The sequence below is a fragment of the Leptopilina heterotoma genome, unplaced genomic scaffold (assembly GCF_015476425.1).
Source record: "Leptopilina heterotoma isolate Lh14 unplaced genomic scaffold, ASM1547642v1 Lhet_63, whole genome shotgun sequence".
In the NCBI taxonomy this organism is placed as follows: Eukaryota; Metazoa; Arthropoda; class Insecta; order Hymenoptera; family Figitidae; genus Leptopilina; species Leptopilina heterotoma.
Genome location: NW_025111149.1, coordinates 2,728,559 through 2,740,550, shown reverse-complemented (window position 1 = coordinate 2,740,550; position 11,992 = coordinate 2,728,559). Strand labels below are relative to the sequence as shown.

The window sequence follows — 11,992 nt, the reverse complement described above, 5'->3', positions numbered from 1 at the left end:
TTAATATTTCACTTTATTTAATTGAAAACTTATTTTTAGGTGGAAAATATGAAAATTACACGAGGAATGGAAAACTGTAAATTCAGTGTGAGAAAAAAAACTTTCGAAAATGACTTTAAAATGGAAATTCTGGAAAAAGTCAACAATCGGTGAGTCTTTGTTTATATTTTGAAAAATTTGCAAATATTTGTCTTTTTTATTCTTTTTTCCTAATGGTAAAAAAATGAAATTTTTTTATATTTATGAACTTGTATAAAGAAAGTAAAATTGATTAATTAAAATAAAATACGTAAAATGCTTTCTAAAAGTAAATAAATATATAAATAAATTTAGGAGAGATTCATTTTTATTCAAAAAGTTAATCTCTCAGAGTTTATAGAGTTTCAACATTTTTTCGGATTACAACTCGGCATTGCGGAGCAGTCTTGAGTTTCTTCTGGATAATAATTTTGAATTTCACAGCAATTAGGTGGCGGACAGGAAGAAGAAGGAATAGATCGCGTAGGGCATTCTAATTGTTTTGGTGTTTCCCTAAAATACGAAAAAAAAAATTGCTTCAGGATATCAATTTTTCCGCACTTATAAGCAATTAGCATAAATTTTCTTATAGAATAATAATCGAGTTAATTTCTATAATGAAATAATTAAAATACTCACGGAATACATCTTTTCGGTTTATCAACGATTCCAACTGTCACTCCTTCTCCTACTTTTTTAATTTTGTCAGGCACTTTCTTCTTGTCTTTTTTCTCCGTATCTTTATTGTTCTCATTTTTATTTTTCTCGTCTTTATTTTTGTCCTCTTTTTTTGGTGGCATGGTTTCTATTTCAAATCACACGTGAAATTTAATTAAATTTATTTATTTATTTAACTATAATAAAATTTAATTCAGTTGAATTTGGAAAAAGATGATCGAAAATATTGAACGTTCTTGATATGAAGAAGTGAAATGTTTATTTAATGAAATTTTCTTTTGTTCGTTGCTATTGACATTGGATTAGTGTTTTGTTTTCCGGAGATATTTTTCTAATCATTTCAGTGATTTTTAAAATAATTTTCAATAAATTGTTGTAATGTTTGTTTACTGACTTGTAGGAGTTTATTTTTCCATTTTTAAACATTTTCTGTTAGCGTGTTAGCAAAATCGTTTACAGTGAGGTGCTGAACAACTTGGTTGTGGACAACATTCCGGTCCCCTTTTGTACCACTTGTCTGACTGTAATAAAAAGAGAATTGTAAAATCATGAAAAACGATTAAAAATAATTGATTTTGTTATTTAACTTACTCGTTGGATATAATAATTGCGAGCGGGAATCGGAAAAGCCAATTCAGGTTTAATTTCGTTAATATTCGATCGTTTCATAATTTCACAAACTGAATTGTACGTAATGAGGGGTCGTTTTTCTGGAAAAGTCCAATCTGGTTTGCATTCGTGGGGACTTGGTATCACATTCCACGCCTCGGGATCATTTCTACAATCGTATTTCACTGAAATTGGAGGTCTATGACTGCGTCTGGAAAAATATTCTATTTACATATTTTTGCAATAATAAAAGGAAAATTGTGACGCATTCCGAAGAAAACCTCATTATAGCTTAATTTTTAGGTTATGTTTGCAATTTCCTACACTGCTGAAAATACTGAAAGTAAATGAGGAAAATACCGAAAATACCTTTATTCTTAACGTGTCACAATTTCAAATATATTAATAAATGCAATTATAAATAATGCGTTGACTTACAAACGGTCAATTTCTGTGGAAATATTATTCATTCTTTGAAGTTCATTGCCATGGCTGGCAATTCCATTAGAAAATCCCCAATTTCCAATTGCCTCTGAGACACCCGTCCCATATCCTCGAGAAAATTCATATGTGCATTGCATTTTTTTTCTTTTTTACTATTTTTGTTAAAAAAAACTGTAAATTTTTTAGTTTCTTTTTTAATTTTACTATTATTTTTTTTATTATGAAAATTTGCAAATAGCATGAAATTTTGACATTCTTTTATTTTGTTTTTTACAAATAAAAGAAAATCATAATATAAGGCAATTCAAGTTGGGTGGGGGGAAATCCAAGATGGATGCTTACAAACAATGCATTGAAGTCAATGGGACGAAATCGACGAAATCAGTTTTTCAACCATAACTTTTTAAAAATTCATTTTTGAACCATAGTGTATGGAAAATTATTCTTTATTTATTTTATTTTAAAAAATAGCTTTCGATAAAGAATAATAAGAATAATTTTCCATTACACTATATACCTAGTTTAAAAATGAATTTTCTCCAACGCTTGCTCTGAAAAGAGTACTTTTCTTGTTAGATAAGTATGGCGAAAGTAGAACACTAGTTTTCTTGCAAAAATAAAAAAGATAACTGTAGTTAAACAATGTAGATTTAAACAATAATATTAATTCTTTTAGGATATTTTTTCTTATTAGTAGGTACTCCAGAAGAAAATTTATTAAAATTTTGTAAGCCATTTTTTGTTGGAATTTTGCATTTTTGTCATGTATGAACTTAAAGGCGCTTGCACACTTCCAAAATTTTGGGCGAGCAGTGAATTTTCATGGCCTTGAAACTCACATTACTAAATATGATTGGCTCTACAAAAAGCTGCGTGAAAAAATGAACTTCTGTCAGAGCCAATCATATTTAGTAATGTTCATTTCAAGGCCGTGAAAATTCGCTGCTCGCCTAAAAATTTAGAAGTGTGCAAGCGCCTTTATGCACAAGTATTTTTTCATACGTGAACTTACCGAATTCGTTTAACTGCAACCCAACCCTGTTCGTCACTTGCTGTCACTTGCGACTGACTTCACATTGTTTACCAGTGTTATGTGACAGAAAGTATTAAAAAAACGAAAAATTGTGTTAAAAAATGGATATTCTCGAGTTAAAGGATGTAAAATCGGTGGCGGACGTAATTCACACATATTCTGGAAAAGTGAGAGAAGAATCAACTCCTCTGATTATTGATAACGGTAGGTTTTTGAATTATAACCTCAAAATTAATTAAGTTTTTAACAATAGTAAATAAATAAATAAATAGTACTTGAATTTAGACAGTAGTAAAATAGTAAGTAAATTTAAATTATATTAATTAAACATATAAATATTGGAGATTAATTTTGTTTTTGCATTTCTTCGAGTAGAAATTAATTAGCATAAAAATTAATCAGGTTCTTACAACTGTCGAGTCGGATGGGCTACGGACAAAGCACCGCTTTTGATTTTTAAAAATCTAATAGCAAAGCCAAGAAAAGAGCGAGGAAAAAAGGATGGTGAATTACAAGTTGGCAATGATATTGCAAACATTGAAGCTGTTCGATTTCAATTAAAGACGCAATTTGATCGCAATGTCGTCACTCATTTCGAGGCACAGGAACAAATATTTGATTATACTTTCACTCATTTGGGCATCGAAACTGAGGGTTCTATAAATCATCCGATTATCTTGACGGAAGCATTTCTAAATCCCAATTATTCTAGAAATTGTTAGTATTCGAGAAACAGAATTATCGTATAACTAAAAATATTTCCAGTTAAATGTTTTTTACTTTGATAGATTTCACAACGTTTGATCAACAATTTTAAAATACGAAATTTCTCTTCAAATTTTTATATATCTTTCAGGGTTGCCATAGATCAGGGAAATCAGAGAAAAGTCAGGGATTTTTATTAAAAGTGATGGAAAAAATTCAATTTTGGAGAAGTAACAAATGATTGCAGAAATTATTCAATTGTTTTCAAAAGTAATAAAATTCTTCGCAAAAATTCAATTATGTTCAAAATTTTTTAGAAATTCTCGTCAAATTTTCAATTATCTTTAAAACTAGTAAAATTCAATTATTTTCAAAAATTTTAATAAAATTCTTGGCAAAATTTCAATTATTTACAAAAAATTTTCCTTAAATCAATGATTTTCAATATCTACTATTTTAATAAAATTTTTCAAAAGAATTCAAATTAAAATTATTTTAAAAAAATGTTGATAAAATTCTAAGCAAACATTAAATTATTTTTATAAATAATAAAAAATTTCACAGGAATTCAACTATTTACAAATTTTTTATAAATTTCTTCATAATAATTCAATTATTTTCATAAATAATAAAATTTTTTTACAGAGAATCAATTATTTTCATGGATAATAAAACTCATCACAGAATTTCAATTATTTATTATACAATTTTAATCGAATTCCTCGAAAAATTGAATTATTTTTGAAAATTTTATTAAAATTCGTTGAAAAAATTGAATTATTTAAAAATTTGTTGATAAAATTCTTTATGAGAATTCAATTTTGAAAATCATTTATTTATTCAATTATTTAAATAATTGAATTCTCGTAGAATTTTCTAATAATAATTGATTTAAAAATGAATTTCAGTTAAAATTTTAGATAATAATTGAATATTAAATGCATTATAGCATGAATTTTTAAAAATGATTGAATTTTGAAAAGGTTTTAAATTAAAATTTTCGAAAATTTGAATTTTCATACTTTTAACTAATAATTCTGTAGAATTAATTTTTTTGAAAAAATTTAATTCAAAAAATTAAATTAAATTTTAAAATTATTTCAAGTGTTTACTTTTTAAATATTTAATTGAAGAATTTCCGAATAAGCAAAATTTTGTAAAACTGAATTGTAAACAAATGGATTTGAAAATTGAATTCTTCTGAAGGATTTTATTATAATTTTTGTAAATAATTAAATTTTTTTTTGACAAATTTTATGGAAACTTAAATTATTATAAAACACGAAGACACCAATCAATCACTCCGAGTCGAAGACTCGGAGTTATCGATGTCTTCACGTTTTATAATAATATTCTTATAAGTTGTTGAATTTCATAAAGATTTAAATTTGAATTTTTTTTTGAAAATCTTAATTCCTATGGAAAAATAATAATTATTAAATATTTATTTTTAAGAAGAAGTTATAGATGTTTTCGAATAATATTATAATTAAAGAAATTCGCAAATAAATGTAATGGAACATTTTTTTGAGTAGATATCTAACAATTTTTAGAGTAAATCAGAATATTCTCTAGGATCAGGAAAAAAGTCGAAATTTTGTCTGGAAATCAGGGAAAAACAAAATTAAATTTCTCTGGCAACCCTGTTTTTGAAAACTTTACGGACGTTGTTTTTTAGTGTAAATTTATTAAAATTTGATTCCTTTTTTAGTAATGGCTGAACTTCTTTTTGAATGTTACAATATTCCTTCGCTAACTTATGGTGTCGACTGCCTTTTCTCCTATCATCACAATAATTGTCCCTCGGATGGTCTAATTGTTAGTATCGGTTATCACACTACTCATATTATTCCGATATTAGACGGGAAAGTTGATGCTGTCAATTCACGACGAATCAACGTTGGCGGTTACCATTTAACTTCATACATGCACAGATTGTTGCAATTGAAATATCCAGTTCATGTCAATGCGATTACACCCAGTCGTGCTGAAGTAAGTTTCTTATTTTCCTTTTATTAGCAAAATTAAATTCATCGATTTTAAGAAAAGAATTTATTGTTGTATGTAAATGAATAATTATTCTCTTATCATAAATTAATATTTATTCTAAAAGAAATTAATATTTATTTCTTTATACTAATTAAGAATATTTATTTTAAGGAACTGATCCACGATCACTGTTTGATTGCTCTAGATTATCAAGAGGAAATTGCCAACTGGTCAGATCCTGATTATTATGATATGAATATTTTGAGAGTACAACTTCCATACGTGGCGCCTGCAAGTACTCCAGGTTTGACAGTCGAACAGCAAAAGGAGCGAAAGCGAGAACTTGCTCGCCGACTCATGGAAATTAATGCTAGAAAACGGGAAGAAAGGGCAAGTATTAATGATAAATATATTATTTTATTTTTATCAATACTTTTTTTTAATATTTTATTAATTTAATTCATAGAATTTCATTAGCATTCGTATAATTATTTTTTTAGCTCGCTGAAGACGAGGAGCAACTCAATCAATTGTTGGCAGTTCAGGATCTCCTGGAAGAAGGTGAAACGGATGAATTTGAGGAGGCACTGAAATCTTATTCACTCTCAAATGAAGCAGAATTAATGAAAATGATTAACAATCTACAGGCAAAAGTTGAAAGAACACGTCAAAAAATAGTCGCTGCAAATTCACAGGAGGAAAACATGGTAATTGAGGAGAAACCAAAAATTAAAACCAGCCTACAGCCAAAAGATCAACAGGATTTTGATGAATGGATTACTGGTGTCAGGAAGAAGAGGTAATTTGTTGCAAAAAAATATTTATTTTTTCGCAATTTTATCTAAAGTACTGTTGTTTAATAGCCTTTAAAAATATTGTAAAGATTTAATATAATTTTCCATTTTTTCTATTTTATACAATAATTAAACTACAGATTTTAAATTTAATTTGTTTTAAATAATTTAATTCTTGGAAAACTATCGAAAAATTATTATTTACAAATTACTTTTGCGAATAATTTTATTTAAAATTCAAAAAATAATTAAATTTTATGTAAGTTGCACTTTTAATTTTTGTAAATAATATAAATAACTATCAAATACTACGCGCCAATCGCAGTATTTAATTTTTATTATTAAATTACAAAATTTCTTATTTTCAAATATCAACTTCAATATTTGAAAACTTTTAGATTCAAAATATAAAAAATTCAACTTTATTAATTAAAATTCTTCAAAAACAATCCAATTATTCTCAATATTCTCTAAAGAATTCAAATTTCTCTCAAATTTTCAATCAAATTCTTCGCAAAAATAATATTATTTTCAATATTTTGTAAGGAATTAAATTGTTTCTGGAAGTTTTAATTAAATTTTTATTAGAAATTCATTTATTTTTAATATTCTCGAAAGAATTCAATTATTTTTTAAAATTTTAATTAAATGCTTTGCAGAAATTAAATTATTTTCAATATTCTCTAAAGAATTTAATTATTTCTCGAAATTTTAATCAAATTTTTTGCAGAAATTCAATTATTTTCAATATTCTATAAAGAGTTAAATTGTTTTTGGAAATTTTAGTTAAGTTCTTGTCAGAAATTCAATTATTTTCCATATTCTCAAAAAAATTCAATTGTTTCTGGAAATTTTAATTAAATTCTTGTCAGAAATTTAATTATTTTCAATAGTTTCTAAAGAATTGAATTAGGTACTTCCATAAGTAATTAAATTCTCCGCAGAAATTCACTTACTTTTTTTGCAATAATATTACCAGAAAACTTATTCTCTAAATTTTAATTAGTACTTAGTAATAAGTAACTATTTTTATATTTTAGAATGTTAAATGAACAATTATTAATATAGATTGGATTTCAATAAGTTTCAGATTGAAGTTTTAGAAAAGTTGAATTTCAAAAGTTTTTTTTTTTAATTCTGAAGATGGTAGTTTTTTGAAAAATTTTTTTCAATTTTTTTTAAAATTAATTGTATTTTTAAATATATGTTTAATTGAAAACTTTTCAAATTATTGAAATTTTATGAAATTGAATTAAAAACAAGATGATAGAAATATTTTAGGTAAAATTTTTTTTTCTTTAAATATATAATTAAATTCTTAAGAAACTTTCTTAAAAATTATTACAAATAATTGAATTAGTGAAGAATTTTAGTTAAAACTTCTAGAAAATAATTGAATTGAAATCTTAAAAATAATTTTTGATAAGTTACAGTGACAACTTTTATTATTTTTGATAAAAGCAACTATTAAAAATTATTGAATTGCAAAGGATTTGAAATTTGAATTTTTTAAAAATCTTAATACCTGTGGAAAATAATAATCATTTGTTTGCGCATTTAATTATTTTTAGAGTGAATTAGAATATTCTTTAGGCTCAGAAAAAAAGTCAAAGTTCTTTCTGGAAGTTAAGGAAGAATGAAATGAATTTTTGTGGCAACTCTGTTAAGATTCGATATTTATTTTCTGAAATCAAACACATTTTATTGAATATTTTGTTCATGAAGAGTGTTTAAATATTTAATAATTCGTATCCAGAAGTGATAACTTTTTTTTTTCATTTTTATTCCAAAGCTTAAAACTGTCTAGTAATATTTTGTCGCGGAGAGTCTCACATTTTGTTTAAATTTGTTTAAAATTGTAGACAAGATATATTGGATAAACGCATGGCGAAGCGGCAACGAAGGCAAGATATGGCCAAGAGGAGAACAGCAGCAGCGCAAGAGAGAATGAGAATTATTAGTCAGTTGGCTAGAAAGGAGAAGAGAGACGATGATTTTGGTATGCGCGATGAAGATTGGGACGTTTATAAAGTTATTAATCGAGTAAGTTGTAATTTCATTTCACTGAATTTCTATTTCATCACAAACTTATCTTTAATTCATAAATAATTTTCCTTTTTCTTTTTTCTTTTTTCTAATCGTAATAGGAAGGCGGCGATTCAGATTCTGAACTCGAGCAAGAGAAACTCATAGAGCTCGAGGAAGTCTTACGTCATCATGATCCAGAATATGATGGTGCTGGTTCAAGTACGCCAATGGTTCCCGGCGAAACTCATCAGTTACATGTTGGAATAGAACGACTACGTTCACCGGAATTATTATTTCAACCATCGATGATTGGATTAGTCGAGGCTGGAATTGCAGAAACAATTGAATTTGTCTTGAAACGTTATTCACCTGCAATCCAAATGAGACTTGCAACTAATATTTTTTTAACCGGTGGACCAGCATCATTTCCCGGTTTATTGGATCGCTTAAAACGCGAATTAAAGGAAATTCGACCCTTTGGATCTAATTTTCAAGTGAATATTGCAAATAACACCAGTTTAGATGCTTGGTTCGGTGCACGTGATTTTGGATTAAATGGCAATTTGTCCGATTATTTGGTCACTCGCAAGGAATACGAGGAAAAGGGTGGTGAATATCTTAAAGAACATTCGTCAAGTAATTTGTTTAATCCATCGCCAGATCCGTTGCCAATGTTGCAAGTTGCTGCAATTTCGGAGCAAATTGTTGTCGAGGACGCGATTGTTGATGTGGAAATTGAATAAATTTTTTTTGAAAATATTAAAATTTAAAAATCTACAGTAATATTTTGATTCTAAATAGGTTAGTAATGCGATTTTTAATTTATTCTATTTTTTACATTTGAATCGTGAATTTTGAAAAGGGCTCAACTCTAAAAATCGTAAAAGTCATTTTCACTATCAAATTATATGAAAATAGCTCTTCTTGTTTTCAGAGTTGAGCCCTTTTCGAAATTCACGATTCATTTACTTTTCAATTAATTCAATTAATAGTTTATGTTTACATTTACTTTTTAATTAATAGTTCATTTTTTCATTTACTTTTTAATTCATAGTCAATTATACTACAAATTATTATGAACTCAGGCCTCAGACCGACTTTAAAACAAAAGAAAAACTCAAAAATAAAATTTTAAATACTTTTCCATAGAAGTTAAAATTTTTTAAAATTTCCATTTCAAGCCTTATGAAAATTCATTACTTTTAAAAATTGCAGATGTAATTCTTCTAAAATTTAATTACTTTCTAAAATTAGAATTAGAATTTCTAGAATGAAAATAAAAGGAAATTTGGAAATGAAAATTAAAGAAAATTGCTTTAAAAAAAATGTAAGAAAATATTTTTTTAAAAAGTAATTCTTAGAATTTTTTAAAATTTAATTATTTACAATATTTCCAATTACATATTTACGAAAATTCAGTATATTTGCAAAAACTAATTAAATTACAATTTTTATTAAAAATCAAATTTTTATTAAAAATAAAATTTTTATTAAAAATAAAATTTTTATTAAAAATCAAATTTTTATTAAATTCTAATTTTTATTATTATTATTAAAATTTGAAAAAATCAGTCATTTTCAAAATTTTTAACTATATCTTAAAAAAATCGATTAGTTTTTCAAATTTTTCAAAATGTTTTTGAAGAAATTCAATTAGTTTAGAAAAATTACAGTACAATATTTTGAAAAAAAACTAATTTCTTAAATTTTTTTAAATTCAATTATCTTTAAAAATAGTAAATTAAACTTCTCGAAAAATCGACTTTTTTATATTCATCATTAAAATTTTTGAGATTTAATCGTTTTTAAAACTTTTAATTAAAATTCTTCAAAAAATTGATTAGCTTTTTTTAATATTCTTCAAAAACTGTTCTAAAAAGTTCAATTATTTATAAAAAAAATTTATAAGCATCAATTATTGGAAAATTTTTCAATTTTGTAATATTATTTTTAAAAAATATCAAATTTTATATGAATTATTATCTTTCAACAATTACCATTTAAAAATATTTTCAAAAAACTAATTTTATGTATTTCTTTATTGTAATTTTTTAAAAATAAATTATTTTCAGTATTTTTTTTGCAAAACATTTTCAATAATTCTCCTTAATAACTTTAAAGAGAAATTTTGAATCATTGCAGTTACAATTTTATAAATATTTCAAATTTTTTATTTAAATAATTTGAGTCTCGAAAAATTATTAAAAATTATTGATTTAAAAAAAAATGTAGTTGAAAGTTGTTGTAAATAAAAAATTTTGAAAGGATTAGTGTTTTAATTTTTAAAAATAGTTAACTTTCAGAATGTATGAAGTTGAAAATTTTTAAATTATTTAAATTCTCGTGTAAAAATAAATAAGTATTTAAATTTTTTATTTAACGAAATTATTTAATTTTTGACTAATTGAATTTAGAAATTTTTGAAAGATTACAATTTTAACTTTAAGGCATAGTAACTATCAGAATGTTTGAATTTGAAATTTTAAAAATTATTTAAATTCCCTTGTAAAAAAAAAGTATTTAAATTTTTTATTTAAGAAAATTATTTAATTTTTGACTAACTGAATTTAGAAATTTTTGAAGGATTACAATTTTAACTTTTAAAAATAGTTAACTGTCTGAACGTTTGAATTTGAAATTTTGAAAATTATTTAAATTCCCATGTGAAAATAAATAAGTAGGTAGGGTCAATTGGGGTAAATGTAAACGGAATATCTATTTTTCACGAAAAACATTAGTTTTTTTTTGTTAAAAGGTAAAACGGACGGATTTCTTTTGCATGAACTTGTTACTTTACTTCCCTAGAAAAATTTTACGAGGTACAAAAAAATATTGATGCACCTGAGCCGCCTAAAACTGACTGTTTACATTTACCCCGAGATTTTGAAATTTTCCTAAAATTCGGGGTAAATGTAAACACCACTGTAGTTAAGCGAAGTTTAAGAAACAAGTTATTTCAAGTATACTACTGTTTTAAGGGATGGGAAAACTGATAAAAATTCTTCGTAGATGACTGATACTGATAACCAGTTGACTGATAATGTATCATATAAAATAAACAATCAACCATTACAAAACTAGTAATGTAAAAACTTGAATAACTTGAACAAATTTTAATAGATTTTCATTCAACTTGGTAAAAAGAAGTTTTTTTTTATTTTGCTGAATAAGGATCTAAAATTGAATTTTTAAATTTCAAAATGGTGGATCCAATATGGCGGATGAACCTAAAAATAATATTTTTAAAAATTGATCAAATTTGCTTGAATCTGGCTACTCGGGGGTTTTTGAGGTCGCTGAATACGAATTTGAAGTCAAATTTTAAATTTTCAAAATGGCGGATGAACCTAAAAATATTTTTAAAAATTGATCAAATTTTCAAAAAGAATTTTTTTTTTTTTGATCAAATTTTTTTTTTTAAAGAGGACCTAATTGCCTTTTCTATGTAATTTTACATTGCCAAATTAATGAAATTGTGAAATAGAAGCAAATTTATTCAATTATTTTCTTTTAAAATGTAGTTCAAGTTCTGTTTACATTTACCCCGAGTTTTCGAATTCTTGGGGTAAATGTAAACACTTAATTATTTGTTAAGTAAATTGACGAAAATCAAAAATCAAAGTCAATTTTTGTTAGGGCATTAATAAGGAAGAATTACATATTTTTGTTTGATTTTTAAATTTATTTTTATGCA

The 11,992-nt window shown here is 25.0% G+C and overlaps 2 protein-coding genes across 5 annotated transcripts; one reads left to right on the top strand and one right to left on the bottom strand.

The window, feature by feature from the left end:
• Positions 1–324: 324 nt before the first annotated feature.
• Positions 325–2,833, bottom strand: LOC122509847. 4 transcript variants are annotated; one of them, XM_043624122.1, is made up of 5 exons: positions 2,762–2,833; positions 1,744–1,920; positions 1,288–1,516; positions 658–1,217; positions 325–531 (listed from the first exon to the last, which is right to left on the bottom strand). In XM_043624122.1, exons 2-4 carry the CDS (start codon positions 1,884–1,886, stop codon positions 1,137–1,139), a joined length of 453 nt encoding a protein of 150 aa, XP_043480057.1. In that variant the 5' UTR covers positions 1,887–1,920; positions 2,762–2,833; the 3' UTR covers positions 325–531; positions 658–1,136. The 4 variants fall into 4 exon arrangements, with proteins under 4 accessions (XP_043480057.1, XP_043480058.1, XP_043480056.1 ...); XM_043624123.1 differs by lacking the exon at positions 2,762–2,833 and adding an exon at positions 2,267–2,505; XM_043624121.1 differs by lacking the exon at positions 2,762–2,833 and having other exon boundaries at positions 658–823; positions 1,091–1,217; positions 1,744–2,211.
• LOC122509846 (actin-related protein 5) lies at positions 2,789–9,159 on the top strand. The gene is made up of 7 exons (XM_043624119.1): positions 2,789–2,986; positions 3,185–3,499; positions 5,199–5,479; positions 5,648–5,866; positions 5,977–6,275; positions 8,133–8,313; positions 8,418–9,159. The coding sequence occupies exons 1-7, from the start codon at positions 2,884–2,886 to the stop codon at positions 9,039–9,041; spliced, it is 2,022 nt and encodes a 673-aa protein (XP_043480054.1). The 5' UTR covers positions 2,789–2,883; the 3' UTR covers positions 9,042–9,159.
• The last annotated feature ends 2,833 nt before the right edge of the window (positions 9,160–11,992 follow it).